Source organism: Babylonia areolata, chromosome 10, assembly GCF_041734735.1.
Source record: "Babylonia areolata isolate BAREFJ2019XMU chromosome 10, ASM4173473v1, whole genome shotgun sequence".
In the NCBI taxonomy this organism is placed as follows: Eukaryota; Metazoa; Mollusca; class Gastropoda; order Neogastropoda; family Buccinidae; genus Babylonia; species Babylonia areolata.
This window is the reverse complement of record NC_134885.1, coordinates 16902031-16922702: the sequence shown is the minus strand read 5'-3', so window position 1 is coordinate 16922702 and position 20672 is coordinate 16902031. Positions and strand designations below refer to the sequence as shown.

Genomic DNA, 20672 nt, shown 5'->3' with positions numbered 1-20672 from the left:
CACTAATGTCCCCTTGCAAGGTATGGCTGGCCCTCCCTAGCAGCACAGTTACCATTGTGGATCAGTCTCTCCTGCCTTCTAGCCCTCCTCTCCTCCAAGGAAGCTGATTTTGCCTGTCTCTGGGCATTTGAGATCCGCGCTGTATCCCGCCGTGTGAAGAAGTCTGTTGCAAACACACCAGGGTGGATGTCCATTGCCTCCAGCATGGCACCAAAACATGTAGCACCATCATTGAAGACACTGACAGCAATGGCAAGGGCAGTTTTCACAGTTCTTGGGCCATGGTTTTTTGTTTTGGGGCAATACTTCCAAATTGTACTGTTCAGCGACTCGTTCGCATTCTGCGTATACCCCTGCAGACACTTTTTCAGCAGCTCAGTCTTGGCCAAGTCTTTAAAAATAGGTTTGATGGCCTCCATGATTGCTGGGGCTAGATTTCCACTGTGGGTAAAAGTATCAAACCTGCCATCCCTCTGTGCCTGTAGGTAGGGGCACCACTGGACACTGCAGAAGTTGTGTGTAGGATTGGCATCAGTTGATGCCTTGTGGAAGAATACAGCCCACACCGCTTTCTTCATTTCTACCAGGTCCCCCTTGTTGCCCCTGATTACATTTCCATAGTAAGTCTGCAGCTTATCACACACAGCATCTGTAAGTCTTCTTTGACCCCCTATTGGCTAATCCAGACCTTTTTACTTCAAAGAGCTGGACACTACCCAGGCAAAATCCACACTTCAGCTTGGATGACAGGTTCTGGGCTAACAGTCCAATGTCAACAACTCTGTAACCTGTAGGAGGTTCTAAGTCAAACACAAAGTCATTCTCATCACTCTCATCACCTTCGTCTTCTGTACTAAATGAATCAGAGAAGTTCTCTGCACTTTTGATCTTCAGTTCAGATCGACAGATGGGCGTGGCACTTTCATTTTCGAGTGAGGCATTTTCATTTTCCACCGATAGACTGTCATCATCACTCGATGTTGAATCCTTCACTTCTTCATCACTAGGCTTCTCAACAGTATCAGCGAGTCTTTTCTTAGCCTGTACAAACTGGTTGCCACGAAACTTGCGCTTCTTAGACCTACCTTTGGTATTTTTTCTATCAGAAGGCATGATGACAACAAAACAATAGAAAAATCCGCAACAAAATAGCCAAAATAATCACTCGAAGTTAACTAGCTTACACGAAGACTGCCATACCGTGTGTTTACAAAGGGAGGTAACGCATACTAACCGGTGCTGTGCAGGGGAGCGGTCATTGTTCGCTTTGAATGGTGGTTATGAAGGAGAATAGTTTTTTGTTATTTTCGCCATTTTCAGAGTCAAAATCTTGATCTTTTTAGACACCCTACCTAATTTGATGGGCCATAGCTCCGCAACCGCTGGACGGAATTAAAAAATTCAAAAAGTGTGATAAACTACAATGAATTTACATTACAAACAATCTATTTTCTTAGCTAAACCCAAAAAAGTGATTTTTGACCAAAATCTGACCGATAATGCCGTGCCAGAGAATTTTGTTTAAAAAGAAAGTGCTCTCCCCTTGCTGTGGAATTTTGAGAATTCAGGGGTGATAAAAAAATGTTTTTAATTCTAGCACAAAAATGATATAAGATACAGAAATATAGTGAATGTTTTTGTAAAGGAAAATGAATGAGGAGTCAGGGCTTGTAATTAATTTGAATGCAGATTACTATTCAGTCATTTCAAAGTGAAGATATTAATTTTGTACAACAACAACAACAACAAAAAAGTCCACCACCACTCAATGACATCCAGAACTGAAAACAAACAAAATACAGCTAGAAATGACATGCATGTTGTCAGTTTATACCCACAGAAGAAAATAAAACAGGTTTATTTGTCTGTTATAAAACAATCACAAATCTTGCAGACCAGTACATGAATAACTGTCCCGAAAATGACAAAGGTGGGTTCAATCAACTTAAAAGTTAAATCAGATACTCAGAAACTACACAGTCAAGCTTTGTTACATCAAAGAATATTCCCCTACAGAGTAAGAAGCTTCTTGATGGCACTCACTCAGTCCATGTTTTCACATGGGCCGACTAAAAAAGCGTCAGCTGTGTATGATGTTTGCTTCCTCTATGAACAAGTCTGTCATCTGATCAGTGACAAATACGTGAAAAAATGAAAATACATGTTTCTTATCTTTTGCGTTTTCAACACTGGGTTTCATGTAAATTGTGGATTGTTGGCTGTTCTCCAATCTGCAGTAGTATTAGTGAAAACAACAGCACACTGGTATCACTCAGTCCAGGGCCACCCCCCCCCTTTCTACGCCTTCTGACAACCATACTACCGCTTATCTTACACCACTCCTCTTCATCTCTTCTCCCTCTTTCCCGCTTGAGGCAAAGATTCAGTGCCCTTACTGCCAGCTAGTCAAAAAAGCTGTCTGCTTTGATACAATGGCAGAACAGCATCAAATGTTGCACTGTCAGTTTTGTCACTTTCTTGTTACCACCTTAAAGTTCTAACAAATCAGACAAGAGAGCTCCATCTCCATCGTTATACTTATGTAGAATGATAATAATGATTTGATTTATAAAGCGCCTTTCAACGTAAAATATAATTGTGCTGTACAGTGTAAATACTGACATTTAAAACATGCATTTGAACACTAAAATGAAATAAGAGAAAAACTTGTATGGAGAGCCATTTACATTCAGCTAACCAAACGCTCCAGCACAAAATTTACACACACACACACACATACACACACACACACACACACACACACACACACACACACACAATCATCACACTCATTGCAGCACTCTGTGCAGAATGCCAGCTGATATCTTGTAGGCACTGAATGGGTTAATTGTGAAGCACACATAAATACAACTCCAAGATTTTTCTGTTTTGTTCTTCTTAGATATATACAGTAAGGACAAGTGCATGATAGTTCATTTGATGTGTTGGCAATCTGCAAGATTATTATTATTTTATTTTGCTGTATAAGTGCTTTGTAGTCATATTCAGTTAATGATAACATGCTTGCACAGATTGTTACAAACCAGATTCAATCCATATATCATTCATAATAAATTATAGCAATGAATATTTTAGGGGCATAGCTCCTGAGAATCTGCTTAATTTGATTTACGTACATTATTACTAAATTACCACTCATATATTCTGAAGTTGAACATGCTGGGAGCATTATTTTTAACCATTTTAGTAAGACTTTCTTACTTTCAGCTGACCCAAATCTTTATCCTCACCCTCAGAGAACGCTAACGGACTGGAAAGAAGTGAACATTTTAATCAGATCAGATTTGAATGTTTTAAATGCTGGAAGATTTCGAAACATTTTGAGTGAAAAGATTGAAGCAGTGATTAGTTTTTATTCAACTTTTTTACCCTTGACTTGAAGTGATGCTAATGTGGCAGTAGTCTTGAGATGGCCTTAGTGGTTGGTGAGGCTATAAGCACCATAATTCGATTTGGTTGGTTTGCATCAGTTTGACATGGTAAGTATATTCAACCAAACTGGGAATATGATAGCCCATTGTATTTCAGTGAACCTTATGTCTGGAATTTCTTATTCAATGTGAATTTGGGAATGGGTGCAAAATCTTTTTCTGATAATCGTCTGAATGTTTGGTGTCATTTTTGGGCTTAAAATTTTTTATTTTTTATCTCAGGTTCTACTGCACATAGAGTTGTGAAATTTGCATACTGCAAAAACATGAAATCTAAGATACCTGTGAAATTTCAAGGTCCTACCTTATGTGGTTTTGCTGAAAAAAAAAATTATACTGGATTTTTACACAAAATTATGCATACTATTTTGCCCATGAAAAAATTTGGAGAGGAATTTCTTTTAGAACTGCTCAAATAGATTCATTTGAAAGGAGTTGGTCCAAACTTCATAATAGGATGCATTTTTCTTTGCTAAGTATTTGAATGACATGTTTCATGATTTCGGTTAATATCAACATTTTCTGTTGTGAAACAATGTTCTCTCCTACAATGAAAGACAGCCAAGAACTGCGTCTAAACAGCAGATGAATCTTTCAGTGAGAAGTTCAATTGGTCTTCTTTAACTCTGTGATCACACAACATACTTCTGTTTTCTTACTACTTGTTTTATTTTACACACACACACACACACTCTCACACACACACTCGCATGTATATATATATATACATAGAGAGAGAGAGTTTACAACACACACACACACACACACACACACACACACACACATATATACAAGTATATATATATATATATAGAGAGAGAGAGAGTTTACAACAAGTTTTTTTTTTCCTCAAGGCCTGACTAAGTGCGTTGGGTTACGCTGCTGGTCAGGCATCTGCTTGGCAGATGTGGTGTAGCGTATATGGATTTGTCCGAACGCAGTGACGCCTCCTTGAGCTACTGAAACTGAAACTGAAACTTACAACACACACACACACACATACAAATGTGTGTGCGCAAACACACACACACACGCACGCATGAACGCGCGCGCGCGCGCACGCGCACACACATCTATATATTATGTATAGAGGGAGATAGATTTACAAATAGATTTTACACAAAATGATTATTTTAAGCAGAGTTTAAAACATCTACATTGTAATTTGTTTTATTAAGTTTAGAGTAATATGTATGTGTGATGTGTGTTTATAAGGTGTGTGTGCATTTCCTGTTTAGGAATAATGTGTTCATGTTTTGTGTTTGCAGTAACAAGTAAATTGATACTTTCATTTCAAACAGTGCCGGGTGGAAGGGGGGGAGGTGCCGGGTGATGGGGGGAGGATGTGTTTGAGTGGAAGGGGATGGATTCATACATTTGTATTAGTGTGTGAATATCTCACTATTGTATATATCCTTTTAAGCATACTACATGAATCGTTTGTGCACACCTAAAAGTGTTACATACATGCACAAATGTTTCTTGTGTGTGTGCGTGCTGTTCACTGGTTTTTGGTACATACATGGGCACGTGTTAGTGTGTGTCGTGTGTGTGTGTTTGTGTGAGTATGTATGTGCGTGCATGCATATGTGTATGCTACCTGCTGAATTGGTGGTAGATCTGATGGAGCATTGTCTTTATTTTTCAGTACCAGACTTTCATTGTAATGTACCGCATGTATACATGCTTGTAGAAAAGGTGGAGACAATATCTTCAGCACATGGGATTAAAGAAACAACTACAAAATATTGTGAACATTTGTGCTTCTGAATTTCAAATGCTTGCACTTGTTGCAGATACTTATATTAGGAGAGAGAAGAAAAAAAAGAAAGAAAAACTGATCAAAAGAACACTACCAGGGGTACCTTTTGATGCTGTATTGTAAGACTGTTGTTTCTTTTCATCCTTTTCATACTTCAGCACTGATATGGGCCATGCAGAAGTTCAGTTCGATGTCTGAACTTCAGAACTGATATGATTAGCTGTACTGGTTTTCACTATGAGAATCTATTAGTTGCAGTTCTACACAGGTTCCAAAATACCCATTTATGAGATTTGCTGACATTGCCAATTTTTTTGAAAATTCAGAACTTAATATCTCAAACACTATTTGAGATATTGCTTTGAAATTTAGTGTGGCTTCCTTCTTTCTTGCACTCTTTCATGCCTGCAAATATGAGGCTTCTGCTATGAATATGAAATTTTGGCTGGACCTACCTACTGTAACGCTAAGTATCTTACAAACACTTCCTTCCATTTGTCCAATACACACTGTTATATGAGTTATTAATTATTGATTAACTTGATATACCCACAAGCAGTGAATTAGTAGTATAGCTACAAATATGGAATAACAAAAGTGAAAAGATCAAGAGGATAGGTATATTCAATGTGAACTTATTCCAGTAAAATTTACTGTTGAAATTCAATAGTCAGCGAATGATGGACATTTTCAGTTTCACCACATGTGGAATTCATCTACTTCTGAAAATACAGCAGGCTGTTGCACACTTGTAATAATGAGATCCAAGATGCCACCAACTAGAATGTTATATTCTCAGTTCTAACTAGATGTTTTTCTTTGCAGAAATATGCATGGACAGTTTTCTTTCAGCTTTTTAAAGTTTGAAATCATAACAGTAAATTTTGAGAAGGGCTAAGTTCATGAAAATATCCATGGATCACCAGGGATTGAAATCCAGGGGACAGTCACAGAAGTGCAAGGACACATCACAGAATATCATTTTAATGTTCTGAAATAGGTTGTATGGTACAGAACAAATATGATATTAAATAAGCAACAATGGTATGAAGTCAGTATTGTGATATTAGTGTGACATTTTATGATTTAGGCATTGTGGTGTTTGGTATATATGTTGAGTGTTGTGTTTTGTGATTTTTTGTGTGAACATACATAAATTAATTTCAGTTTTGGTGTCATATACTGTACCATGTCAAACTGATGCAAACTAGGCCTATGGTTTGCTCTGTTTGGCCAAATTTCGCGCGGCTAACAGTGAAAAGACGCCCCTCTTAGTCTGGCCCGCTCTTAGCCAATCAAACGCCTCTAACAGCTATAAGCGCTGAATCATTCCTTTGGCCAAGGCTCTCCACGCCATCTTGTCAGGTTTTCGCTCTGTCTCGTCTAACGCTTTTTTTGGCTATTAAGCGTTTTCATTTGGCCTTTTTTGTGTGAACACACATAAATTAATTTCAGTGTTGGTTGGATGTTTGTGCCGGATTATGTTTTTAAGTTGTCCTTATAATGTTTAAATGTATGTTTTATTCATATGCAGTGTGTTTTACATGGAAAGGCACTATATGAATTAAATTATTGATATTACTGTCATTATCATTATTATTATTACTATTATTATTCTTGTAAGCAAATGATATTCAGATGGGGGAATAGTATTAGTAACAGAAAGAAAGAAAGCACTACCAGTTACATGATTGTTATTCATTTATGTTTGTTATGCCACATTCAATTACATCACTCAGCCATGTCTCTCAGGGTGTTCTGAAGGCAAATTTGCCCTTCTCTCGAAATTTCATCAGTCAGTAATATTTGCTTATCCAGTAATTGCTGCTCTGTTTAGAATTAATAATGTTTGATATAAATAACGGAAGGCATCTGGAAGTTTCTGCAACTGACTTAAAATCACAAATCAGAAGTGAAATATTGTGCAAATGGACTTAATAAATGTCAAATATCATTTTCCTATTATCTGCATGCCTTGTTGGAAGTTAGTATGGCTAGTGATATGGTTAGATGTAGACAGCGATAAACGTGGCAAATCTTTTTTTTCTTTGGGAGTGTGGCGAGTTGATGATTATGTATGATTGTGAAAGTAGATCAGTACCATTTACCATGGTGTAGGTTTTCTTCATTAAGATTTGTTTGGTGCAGTTTTGTTGGAAAAACACGTTTATTGATATGGATACTTATATAGTGCCTATCCTCAGTCAGAGACCAAGCTCTAAGCGCTTTACAAACACGGGGTCATTTGCATAACAGGATGCCTACCTGGTTAGAGCTGACTGATGGCTGCCACTGGGTGCTCATCATTCGTTTTCTGTGTCATTCAATCAGATTTCAGGCACACACGCATACGCGCTCAGACAGAGATGTAACATTTTACGTGTATGACTTTTTTGTTTATTTACCCCTCTGAGTAGGCAGCCATACTCCGTTTTCAGGGGTGTGCATGCTGGGTATGTTCTTGTTTCCATAACCCACCGAACACTGACATGGGTTACAGGATCTTTAACATGTGTATCTGATCTTCTGTGTGCGTATACACACGAAGAGGGTTCAATCAGGCGCTGTCACCGAGATTCGAACTCGGAACCCTCAGATTGAAAGTCCAGCACTTGACCATTCGGCTATTGCGCCTGTCAGATTTAGGGTTTGGAGTGGAGGGAGAAAAGGTGAAGCAGGTCAAGAAGTGTGAATTTTTTTCTCCCTTATCTCACTTTGGTAAGGCTAAGTAACTATTTTCATTGTTTGTGCGTTGATTCTAAAGTTAATTAAACATAAGGGTGTAACCAAGGATACAGGTCTCCTCGTTTTTCTTTCTTTCTTTTATTCTGTTTAGTTTTTTTAATATATTTTTTATCTGTCAACCACCAGGATTGCTTTTGTGCACTTTTATCTATCTTATCTTTGCCTTCCTCTCGCACTTTGCTTTTCTCAGAAAATTTTGTGATTGGTTCTGGGATAAAACTGAAATGATGTTTAGCTCTTTTCATGCATCCATTTATTTATTGCTGAGTTCTTAACCATGGGTACAATGACTACTTAACATAGGGCAGCTTGACAATGCTTGTACACTTCTCCTTGATTTGTGCTTATCACTGGGCATGGTTGAGGGCAGCTTGCAGCCGCTAACCTTTTTCTTTAATCACTTTCCTCCTGCACCAGGCATTGGCCAGTATGAGTATGACTCCGCAGCCAATCAAAAATCTCGATGCTATCGCCCAGAACCCGGAAATGTGGCAGAGGCGAGAGAGTTTCTCCTCACAGACTGGGTTCAATCCCCTCATCTATGGCAATGATGTGGATTCTGTGGATGTTGCTACTCGGGTGGCAATGGTAAGTCTGTGTATTGTGTTGGATGTTTGTAAGTTTGTGCGTAAGTTTTGTAATTCTGGTGTATGTATGTGGCTTTGATGGTGATGTTGGTGGTTCGCGCGCGCGCGCGCGCACGTGCGTGTGTGTGTGTGTGTGATAGAGAAAAAGGGAGTGTTGTTCAATGTTAAAGAAAAGATAAAGAAGAGAGTGAAGCTATTTCACCACATAGACTGCATATCATCAGTAGTCTTTTTCTGGATGAGGAATTACCTGTATATGTGTGGTTACAATTGTATGTGCTGTGTTTGGATGTGCACAGTTTTCTCCCCAGCCTCTTTACATGGTTATCCCACATTCTCAAATGTGACCCATGCATGTTTTGGGCTGAATGCTTCCTATTTGTGTTTGAAATCTAAATTCTGACTGCCCTTTTGCGCCACCTCTCACAACAACTTGATATTTGACAACACACTTTCCAATAAAAAGACATGATAATACTGAATAGCAACACTTATGCTTGGGTCTTAGCACTGTTCGATTCAACATCGTTTATGTTCACCATTGTACAGAACTGAAACCAAATCCGACATGATGCCTAATTTAAAGTGAGCATGACAGCGCTATTTGCAGTTCACCCTTATGCTGTGAAAAATGAGTATCATCTCAAAGACTTTTGAAAAGAAAGCACTTCATCAGTTTTCCATTGATCTGAACTTACATGATCTCTTCAGCTCTGTTCAGTCTGTGTACCGCCCATTTCACAGAATGGAAACTGCTCTTGTGAAAGTTAAAAATGATCCTTTCCTTGCACTAGATTCTTGGAACATGTTTATACTTATGTTGCTCGATCTTTTGGCAACATTTGACACAATCAGCCATGATATACTGCATCATTGGCTCAACCTTGTCTTTGGTATTCAAGGCATGGCTGTATCATGGTAGCACTCAAACAGTTGTGGTGAAGGCATTAAGTCAGGACCATCCTGTCTTAAAAATGGCACACCACAGGGTTAGGTATTGGGGTCTGTTTTGTTTGTTCTCTACACACAGTCACTTGACTACGTTTTTATGGAACACTCCATCAGTCATCATGCATTTGCAGATGATTCTCAGATGCAGATGTCAGCTCCCCCAGAACAAATAAGCACAGTTATATCAGATATGCAGGCTTGCATTTGAAGAGCTAAAACCTAGATGAGTTTTGATTTCAGTTTTCAATTTAAGTTTCTCAGAAAAATCCATATATATGTCACGCCAGATCTGGTGGTGTGTCCATCGAGATCGATGATGACCATCGTTGTCATCCAGCTGGGGGATGGGGGGAGGGTGGTGGTGGGGTGGGGGGGAGGATGCTCATGAATCTATCTGTGAATGCGCAGATGGCTGAATAGTCCAATCTGCGCACAAAATGTTCGCTGACAGTTGGGGCAGACAAAGACAGGCATACCCTTGTCAGGGAGCTTGTTTGCCCGTGACTTTCTGGCCTGCCTCTTCTGAACAGCTGCAGCAGTCCTGTTGGCCTCACACAACTTGGCGCCTTTGTGCACAGCAGCACGCCATTTGTCACGGTCCACTGCAGATTTCTCCCAGGAGTCAGGGTTGATATCAAACGCTTTCAGAGAGACTTTCAGAGTATCTCTGAAGCGCTTCTTCTGACCTCCGTGTGATCTCTTCCCTTGTTGCAGCTCGCCATAGAAGAGCCTTTTGGGCAGCCGATGGTCTAGCATGCGCGCCACGTGTCCAGCCCAGCGAAGCTGGGACTGCATCAGGATGGTGAAGATGCTGGGAAGGGTGGCTTTTGCGAGCACCTCTGTGTCTGGGGTCCTGTCTTGCCACTTGATGTTCAGTAGCTTCCTGAGGCATGTTGTGTGGAAGTGGTTCAGCTTCTTGGCATGTCGTTGGTACACTGTCCAAGTTTCGCAGGCGTACAGTAGTGTGGGGAGAACTACTGCTCTGTAGACCTTTAGCTTGGTCTCAAGACTAATGCCTCTTCTGTTCCAGACATTTGCATTGAGTCTACCAAAAGTTGCGCTTGCTCTTGCAATCCTGACGTTCACTTCATCGTCGATGGTCGCATTTCGTGACAGTGTGCTGCCAAGGTATGTGAACCGCTCCACCGCACTGAGTCTCTGACCGTTGACTGTGATGTTGGGCTCAATGTAGGGTTTCCCTGGGGCTGGCTGATGGAGAACTTCAGTTTTCCTCGTGCTGATGGAAAGGCCGAAGTTCCTGCTTGCAGTGGCAAACTTGTCGACGCTGAGTTGCATGTCAGCTCCAGATCCAGCGTTGAGGGCACAATCATCAGCAAACAAAAAGTCTCTGATGATGTCTGTCATGACCTTCGTTTTTGCTTGAAGCCTTCTGAGGTTAAACAGCTTGCCATCTGTTCGGTACTTTAGGCCGATTCCAACATCGCCATCTCTGAAGGCATCAGTAAGCATTGCAGAGAACATGAGGCTGAACAGCGTTGGAGCCAGGACGCAGCCTTGTTTGACACCATTTGTGACAGCAAAAGGAGCAGATGTTTCGCCATTGTCCTGGACTCGAGCCTGCATGTCTTCATGGAATTGGCTGACCAAGGAAATAAATTTCCGAGGGCATCCGTACTTGGCCATGATCTTCCACAGTCCCTCTCTACTCACGGTGTCGAAGGCCTTAGTGAGGTCGACATAGGTGGAGAACAGATCAGCATTTTGCTCCTGACATTTCTCTTGCAGCTGCCTTGCAGCAAACACCATGTCGGTGGTTCCGCGCTCTTTCCGGAATCCACATTGGCTCTCAGGCAATTGACCTTGGTCAAGGTGTGCTGTGAGGCGGTTTAGTAGGATCCTGGCAAGTATCTTGCCTGCGATGGAGAGCAAGGAAATGCCCCGATGGTTATCACAGGCTTGCCGGTTCCCCTTTCGCTTGTACAAGTGAATGATAGATGCATCTTTGAAATCCTGGGGGATCGTCTCTTCTTTCCACATGAGTGAGTACAGCTGATGGAGCTTCTCAGTCAGCACAGTGCCTCCATCCTTGTAGACCTCTGCTGGTATGGAGTCTGAGCCAGGTGCTTTGCCACTGGATAGCAGACGGATTGCTTTCTGGGTCTCAAGAGGTGTTGGCGGATCGTCCAGTGCTTCGTTGATGGGGACTTGTGGGAGACGGTCTATGGCTTCATCATTTATGGAGGAAGGGCGATTTAAGACACTGTTGAAGTGCTCAGCCCAGCGTTCGAGAATTTTCTCCTTCTCGGTGATCAAGGTATTCCCATCTGCACTGAGGAGGGGGGATGATCCTGAGGATGTGGGGCCGTAGACTTCTTTCAAGGCATCATAGAACCTCTTCATATCGTGCCTGTCAGCATATCCCTGGATCTCATCAGCTTTGTCACTCAGCCACTTATCCTGCATCTGGCGTAACTTTTGCTGAACAGTCCTGCGGATGGCATCGTACGCATCCTTTTTTGATGTGGACTTTGGGTTGCTCAGGTAGGCTTGATGCAGACGGCGTTTCTCATCCAGAATCTGCTTGATTTCATCACAGTTTTCATCAAACCAGTCTTTGAGGAGTGGATCTTAGAGGGGGGAGGTCCTCCACCCAAGACAGCATGTACCCAGACTCTAGCACCGACATAATCCCGTCGTTGAGTCCCAGAGCACACCACTGATGTGCATGCTCTCCACGCCATCTTGTCAGGTTTACGCTCTGTCTCGTCTTACGCTTTTTTCGGCTATTCAGCGTATCCTTTTGGCCTTATTTTGTTGCATGCGGCTTGTGTTTATTGTATTCTTACATTCTGTGTACTCGATTCGACTCGGCACCCTCGATTCGTTCGATTTTTTCTGCCTCTAAGTCGATCCTGTCTTTCCTTTCTCTGTTGGGGGTCGGATTTTCGCTGGGTGCCTAAGCGCGGGTTCCATGCCTCGTGTGCCATACCACGAAGGCAGGGAATCATGATGCTGGGATTGAGACTCGGTAAGAGACTCTCCCAGGCCCGGAGCTCATGATTCCTCCCGATACGGACAGAGGAAGGAGACCCCTTGTCCTGATTAACTGGACACTTCCCACAGCTCATTGGCCCTGTGAAGGAACGTGTCAAAGGTGTACGCCGTGGAAACCTCGAGGGGGCAGCGGCGGGCCAATTTGTCCCACTCTGCTAACGTTTTAAAGGATAGGTTAGCTGAAGTGGGGAAGGTGGTGCGCTGGGCTCTGCTCCGCTGTAGGCAGGGTGGTCCTGTGTGTACCAGGACCACACCCCTCCCTTGGAGGAATCTTTAAGAAACTTTCCCAGGGACTCCCTGCCTGGAGGAGGGATGGAAGCAGCACCCCTGACAGTGCGGGCTGGCTTATTAAGCCATACCTGCACCATTTCTGGCACTCTGAGTTGCCTTGTGGTTCTGGAGTTAGAGTCACATGGCGTAAGGAGGGTCAAGGGTAACAAAGTAGCCTGAGGGACTGATTCGGCCTACGTGACCCTATTGGGGAGGGTCAGTTCGAGCTCGGCAAAGTCCGAGTTTGGTTCAGGCTGGTCCCTAGGGAGGCATGGGCTCAATCTGTCCCCCCTGGGATGTGGGCGAAGAGTGCTCATCTGCTTGTTCGTCCTCATCCGAAGACAGGGGCTCCCACTCTTGTTCGCAGTCCATCCCCTGCTGGGTGCCATCCCAAGTGGATGTACCCACTGGGGCGTCCTGTGAGCTGTGGTCAGCCCAGCGGGATGAGCTGGGACGATCCCGAGCCGGGACCATGGCTGCCACTGTTATGTCCTTGACACCTGAAGCGGGTGGGGAGCGTGTGGACCGTAGGTCCAACCATGCTTGGGATGGTGGGTGCCACACCTTTTCAGAGAGGGCGTCCCTGGATGCAAGAGTGACCCACGAGTGCTGTGTGGGGACAAACACCCACTCATCTCACTGTAGGACCGAGGGCTAGGCAGGTGGGGACTGCCGGCTCCGCCGGGCCGAGTAGGGCCCCTGAGCAGCCGTCGGTCCTGACAAGGAGGCCGTTGTGACCGTGGAGGTCACCTGTGGGTTGACAGAGGCCCGATTTGTGGACAGAGTGGCAATATTGGTCGAGGAGCTCGACCTGACCGACAAGAAGTCGATCCCACTTGTCGGGGCTGTGTGTGTCACCCTGTTAGATGTGCTGGTTTGGGTCTGGTGGGGAGCGGACAAGGGGCTGGCCCTTGGTGCTCCCGGCAACCCAGTGTGCACCCTAGGTGCGCCCCAGTACGGGTAGAATGGGGGTAACCACCTGTGGGCACCAGCCATACTGTGACCCGAACCCCAAGGGTCACTGGTGCGTTGACCTCCATGAAGGGAACAACCTGGCCAAGTCGGAGGGAGGTCAGGTCCGACTTGGGTGTCAGTCCCGACTTGGGTGTCAGTCCCGCCCGAAGACAAGCGGGCTGACTGCCCGGAACCGCCTGACACGCACGGGCCTCCCCCAGCAGGGAAGACCGGCCGGATAGCGGGAAGACCTGCAGAGCAGGTTGCCATGCGCCCCGAATCCCCTCCCGTGGGGAAACTGGGGTGGCTTGGCCCGGGGTGGGCAAAGTAGAGATCCCCCCCCGGAACCAAATTTTTCTCCCCCCCCAAAAGGAGGTGGGGGAGGGGGGTCGACAGAGAAGGGAGGAGGGGGAACAACAATGGGGCACGTGAGGGCCGTCTCCGAGTGGGGACCCGGGTAATGGCCGGGCGCGGCCTCCCCTTGGGAGTCTGCGCCTAGCTGCGAGTCCCCACAGCACGGAGATGACTTGCCATTCACCCTTCTCCCTGCCTCGCGCTGGGACACCTCGGGAGGCGACGCTCGTACCTCTTTCCCCCCGGTCCCCTTCATGACCGTTTTACTGGTACGAACGTCGCCTCCGCGATCAGCGTCTAACGACGCATCGCCGCGGTCCGTATCGGGAGGAATCATGAGCTCCGGGCCTGGGAGAGTCTCTTACCGAGTCTCAATCCCAGCATCATGATCCCTTGCCTTCGTGGTATGGCACACGAGGCATGGAACCCGCGCTTAGGCACCCAGCGAAAATCCGACCCCCAACAGAGAAAGGAAAGACAGGATCGACTTAGAGGCAGAAAAAATCGAACGAATCGAGGGTGCCGAGTCGAATCGAGTACACAGAATGTAAGAATACAATAAACACAAGCCGCATGCAACAAAATAAGGCCAAAAGGATACGCTGAATAGCCGAAAAAAGCGTAAGACGAGACAGAGCGTAAACCTGACAAGATGGCGTGGAGAGCCTTGGCCAAAGGAATGATTAAGCGCTTATAGTTTTTAGAGGCGTTTGATTGGCTGAGAGCGGGTGGGCCCGTCTTTTCACCGTTAGCCGCGCGAAATTTGGCCAAGCAGAGCAAACCAATAGGCCTAGTTTGCATCAGTTTGACATGGTAAGTATATTTAACACCAAACATGGAGTATAATACAAACTCCTCCTTTTGTGCTTTCTGGTCATGGGTCCCAGGGTCTCTGAAGCTGTACTATAGATCAGCTCATGCAGGGTCCTCCAGTCAGACTCCACATTCTGGTTGTCCAGAGAGGCGGATTCCAGACGATCTTCCAGCAGCTCCACAAAGGACTGTTTGATGGTGATGTTTTTCAGCTTAGCGATGTTGAGCCGTTTTGGATCCTTCTGGCCTTGGGGGCGTCTCTTGGGCTGGATTCGAATATTCAGCTTCGAGACTACAAGGCGATGGTCTGTCCAACACTCGGCGCCGCACATGGTCTTTGTTACACGTACATCTTGCCTATCCCTTTTCCTGACGATGACATAATCGATGAGATGCCAATGCTTTGAACGAGGGTGCATCCATGACGTCCTGTTTCGGGTAGGGAGGCAGAAAACTGTGTTGGTTAATAGCAGTTCATGCTCTGCACAGGTCTGAAGCAAAAGCAATCCATTTGGGTTGCAGTGGCCCACACCGTGCTTTCCAATCACTCCATCCCAGGAGATGTAGTCAGAGCCAACTCTAGCATTGAAGTCCCCAAGAATAATGAGCTTGTCTGCTTTAGGGATAGCAGCAATGACAGAGTGAAGGTCCTCGTAGAACTTCGCCTTCACTTCATCCGGGTTGGTCATGGTTGGGGCGTAGGCACTGACAATGGTGAGGTGCTTCTGGCCAGATGCCAGTGGGAGTTTCATGGTCATAAGCCTATCGTTGACTCCCTTTGGGATTCCAGCTAGCTTGCTGACAAGTGCTGTTTTTACTGCAAAACCAACGCCAGCCTCACGTCGCTCTTCGCTTCCTCGTCCACTCCAGAAGAAGGTGTAACCAGATCCCTGTTCACAGAGCTCGCCTTCGCCTGCAAGCCGAGTCTCACTCAAGGCTGCGATGTCAATGTTGTATCTGGCGAGTTCAGATGCAACTAGTGCCGTTCTCCTTTGGGGTCTGTCCGCGTTATCTCTGTCCAGGAGAGTCCTTATGTTCCAAGCACCAATGGTGAGAGGAACGATCCTTGTTTTTTTCTTTTCTTTCTTGTTCCGACCGCTGATGTAGGGTCCCCGCCAGCCGCGGTATGCTGGCCAGGGCGATATGGAGCAGGCAATTTTTAGGGCACCTTTTCTAGCCCCTTCCTCATGCCAGGGAGGTGAGCAGTGCATTTCTAAAGAGGGCTGCTCAGACGGCTGCCGAGCTCCATCGCTGCTCCTGTCGACGAAGAACGACCCTATGGCCTGAGCTGCCTGCATGCAGGTCTGCGGCTGCGACTGCCAGTGTACCCACACCTGTCGTTTCGTCGCTCGCCTGTCGCCACAGGACTTGGGGGTGATGAAATGATGAAGGATGAAAGGTCATTTTGGATGACTGATGACTTGCGCGATGAGTTTGTTTAAAGTGAAGAGTTGCGCAACGTCGACCTCACTCTCTCGTCCGGGTCCACCAATTTCCAGTGGCAAGACTAAGTCGAGACGACTGGAGGATGAGCACGGATGCAGTGGATGACCAAGATATCCTTTCGGTGTCTCATCTTGCTCTCTGCACTCCACAGTGTGTTGCTGTAACCGCCTTCCTCTCCGTTGAACTGATAGGTTCCTTCCGCAGATTTTGCCGGATCCAGACTTCGCATGCATGGGTAGACACACCCGGGGACCAACTGCGTGTGGCATGCACACAGCACGGTGGAGCTAGATGGCCGTCGGTGGCTCTCCTGAGCCAACGCCCTTTTATGGATCACCATAAGGGTGTCTAGCCACCCGCCTCACTAGTCCCGGAAGGGAGCGGTGGGAGTGCTGGTTTAGTCGCCGGCAACCCGACCCTGAACAGGTTGTACTGGATTACAGGTTACCAGTAGCAGATCTAATGACCTGACCTGACAGACATATAAGCGGAGGAAAGGATAAGACCACTTTCTCCAGTGAGTATACTGTATGTCAGTAGCTCTTCAGTGTCTCAGTACGACAATTTTGCCTTCTGTGGTCTTTATTTGTCAGAAAAAGTTTGCTGAAAACTTCTGTGTCTAATTTTGTTCGCACAGTGAATGATATGAGTGTGCACACGTCTGCTATATGTGTGTGTGTGTGATCCACAGGTGCGTTTCTTCAACTCCCCCAACATTCTTGGCAACTTCACAGAACACACACGTACCCTTCGCCTGTATCCCCGGCCAGTGGTAGCTTTCCAGCTGTACAGCTTCATGAAGTCACGGCCACAGAGAACACACTTCACTGCCAGACTGGCTCGCACCCAGGTCAGTCATGTGTGTATGCATGAGTGTGTGTTGCCTTACTGTCATTGTTGATTCATTGTTTCCCATAAAGCACTATAGCATGCCCTTTACACCCAAAAATTTGAAAAGGACCCCCAGTTTCCAGAACTGTATGTCCCAATGACGCACATGATTTTCCTGTCAGGTTTTTAATTTCTCAGTTGATCTTCGAGGCTGCTGACTCGACAGTAGCACCTGTTGCAGCCCTTGTTTTTTGCATTGGCATTGGATAACATTTCGCAGACCTCCATACTGCTATTACGATTTGACTGTAGTTTTCTATGATTCATGCCTCCAGACTTGCTGACCACAAAACCTTACACATACACACACACACACGATGATGGAGTCTCCCGTCGGTCCGACGGATGAGTAGGCAGGCAGGCTTATCTGTCGGTGTGTGTCCTCATATGGGAGAAAAGGCCGATTCTGGATGCGCAGCACTTCCCACACGTGTTGCAAGGGAAAACGTCTCCAAAAGTTGAACCCTGCTTCCTTCGCTCCCGCTTCTCCTTAATGGCCAACGTTCTCTTGTTTTTAAACGTCTATATGCCACTAGAGCACAGCATCCTCCAGCAAGAGCGGTCAAGGGCATCAGTTTCCCAGGAAGCGATGTCTATGTCACAGGCTTTGAGGTTTGTCTTCAAGGTGTCCTTGAAGCACTTGCAGGGTCTTCCAAGTTCACAGTGGCCTTGCTTCAGCTGGCCATACAAAAGCATCTTTGGAATCCTGCTGTCTGTCATGCAGACAACGTGTCCTGTCCAGCGTAGCTGGCACTGGATGCTTCGGAATCCTGCTGTCTGTCATGCAGACAACGTGTCCTGTCCAGCGTAGCTGGCACTGGATCAGCAGGCTTTTGATGTTAGGCAGGCCGCTCCTCTCTAGGACATGGAGGTTTTAGACCCTGTCTTGCCACTTTATGCCGAGGATCTTTCATAGGCATCTCTGGTGAAACTGCTCAAGTTGTTGAATGTGATGGCGATATGTCGTCCATGTTTCACAGCAGTACAACAAGATGGTCAGCACAACAGCTCTGTAGGTTTTGATTTTGGTGCTGAGCCTGATGCCTTTGTTGTTCCACAGCCTGTTGTTGAGTCTGCCAAAGGCGGAGCTGGCCTTGGCGATGCGCAGCGTCACTTCTGCATCAAGGGCTCCGTTGCTGCATAGGGTGCTGCTCAGGAAGCAAAACTTGTCGACTGACTTGATCTCTGTGTCATTGATCTTGATTGCAGGTGGGGTGGAGGCACTGGCGTTCTGTGAGCTAGCTGGTTGGTACATGGACTCAGTCTTGCTGAGGCTGATGGTGAGTCCAAAGTGCCTGCAGGAGGTTGAGAACCTGTCTGCAATGAACTGCATGTCCACATGGTTGTGTGCAGCAAGCGCACAGTCATCAGCGAAGAGGAACTCTCATCAGTGCCTCAGACACCCTGACCTGGCGTGGAGTTGCCGAAAGTTGAAAAGTTTGCCATCTGTGTGAAACTGAATGTAGATGCCCCGGTCACAGTCTTGGAAGGCGTCAATCAGCATGGCAGAGAAGAGAATGGAGAACAGTGTTGGTACCAGGACGCAGCCCTGCTTCACTCCATTTACCACAGGGAACGGATCCGACATGTCAGTATTTTCCTGTACTCTCGCCTGCATGCCATCGTGGAATGACGCAATCAGCTGGATTAGGCTCTCTGGGCAGCCGAACTTTAGGAGGATCTTCCACAGACCATGGCGGTTCACCGTGTCGAAGGCCTTAGCCAGGTCTACAAAGACCATGTGGAGCTCCTTGTTCTGCTCGCAGCACTTCTCTTGCATCTGGCGTACAGCAAACACCATGTCACATGTTCCCCTGCCTGAGCGGAAGCCGCACTGTGCTTCAGGGATGACTGTGTTGGAGACATGGTCAACCAGTCTGTTCAGTATGATGCGGGCGAAGATCTTGCCGGCGATGCAGAGGAGAGAGATTTCACGGTGGTTATCGCAGGATGTGTTGTCTCCCTTCCGTTTGTAAATGTGGACAATTGAAGCATCCTTGAAATCCTGGGGGACCTCCCCTCTCTCCCAGATAGACTGGAACAGGGCGGTCAGCTTGTCTATCAGCACCTCGCCTCCATACTTGTAGATGTCAGCCTGGATTCCATCCGCTCCTGGTGCTTTTCCTGACGTTGTCATCTTCAGGGCCTTCTGGGTCTTGGCGTTGGTGGGAGGGGCAGCTAGCGAGTCATTGACTGGTAGCTGTGGGAGGGCTGCAATTGCCTCGTCAGATATGGATGAGTCCCTGTTGAGGAAGGTGTTGAAGTGCTCTGCCCAGCGGTCAAGGATGTCTTTCTTGTCTGTCAGGAGAGTGGTCTGGTCCAAGGCTCGGACAGGGGTTGATCCTGTGACTCTCGGCCCATACACAGCTCGGAGACCATCATAGAAGGTCTTCATGTCGTGAGCATCAGCAGCAGACTGAAGCTCTTCGGACTTTCTCTCCCACCAGGTGTTCTTGATCTCAAGCAGCCTCTTCTGTATGAGTTGCTTGGTTTGCAAGAACTGGTTCTCCTTCCTCTGGCAGTCTTTATCGGAAATGTGATCCTGATGCCGTATATGCATTGTGTTCAGGTGTTGTGATATGAGATTGCGTCAGTTGTGTGTTGTGATGTTTGGTATGTATTTTGGATTGTTTAGGTTGTAATGTTTTGTTTTTGTTTATTTTGTGCCTGAGCATAGATTACTGTTGGTGTTTGGTCTGTGCAGGGTTGTGTACGTATAGAAGTGTTAGAATGCATGTTTTGCACATTGATTTTTATGCTGTGCAACACAGTTTGGCATGTTTTGCAGGGAGTGGCATGTTTTGATTGATGGTATTTTTATTGGAACTGTTCAATTTTAAAGCACTTAAAGCAGTTTAGTTCAGTTGCTCAAAGAGGCATCACTGTGATCGGACAGATCCATGTACGCTACACCAGATCTACTGAGCAGATGCCTGACCTGCAGTATAACCCACTTAGTCAGGCTTTGGAGAGAAAACAGAAATGATAGAGATTATAATTAACCAGCCACCGTGGCGAAGTCGTTAGCATCACGGACTGACGGCTGGGAGGATGCAGGTTCAAATCCCAGTGGAGGTGGGTTTTTCAGCCCACGGCCAGCTCATACCCAGAGTTGAGTGTGCTATGGACTTAAATGGGGAGACTGGGACCACACAGTCGGGTGCCATCCACTTCAAGGATGCGTCTTTGGGTGTGTTGCTCTACTTACCTGACCAACACTGCAAGTGTCTGTATCTCTCGGACCTGTTTGACGCCGGGATATCATTATGAAAGGAAGTGTAGAGTACAGCCTTGTCACGTAGTCCCAAACCAAAATGGACCTCCATAGCAACATCATCATCACCATCCTCCTCCTCCTCCCCCTCCTCCTCATTCATCATCACCAGTATAAACAAAACAGTCTCAAAGTCTGTGGTCTTTCATGCCCTGCTG

The 20672-nt window shown here is 45.9% G+C and overlaps 1 protein-coding gene across 1 annotated transcript in view; it reads left to right on the top strand.

Moving 5' to 3' along the window:
• The window catches only part of LOC143286832 (MAP kinase-activating death domain protein-like), a 296616-nt gene that overhangs the window by 33282 nt on the left and 242662 nt on the right, over positions 1 to 20672 (top strand). Inside the window, exons 8-9 of the mRNA XM_076594655.1 lie at positions 8377 to 8547; positions 17041 to 17199. Of these exons, the coding sequence (XP_076450770.1) occupies positions 8377 to 8547; positions 17041 to 17199 (330 nt within the window). The remainder of the gene's footprint in view (positions 1 to 8376; positions 8548 to 17040; positions 17200 to 20672) is intronic.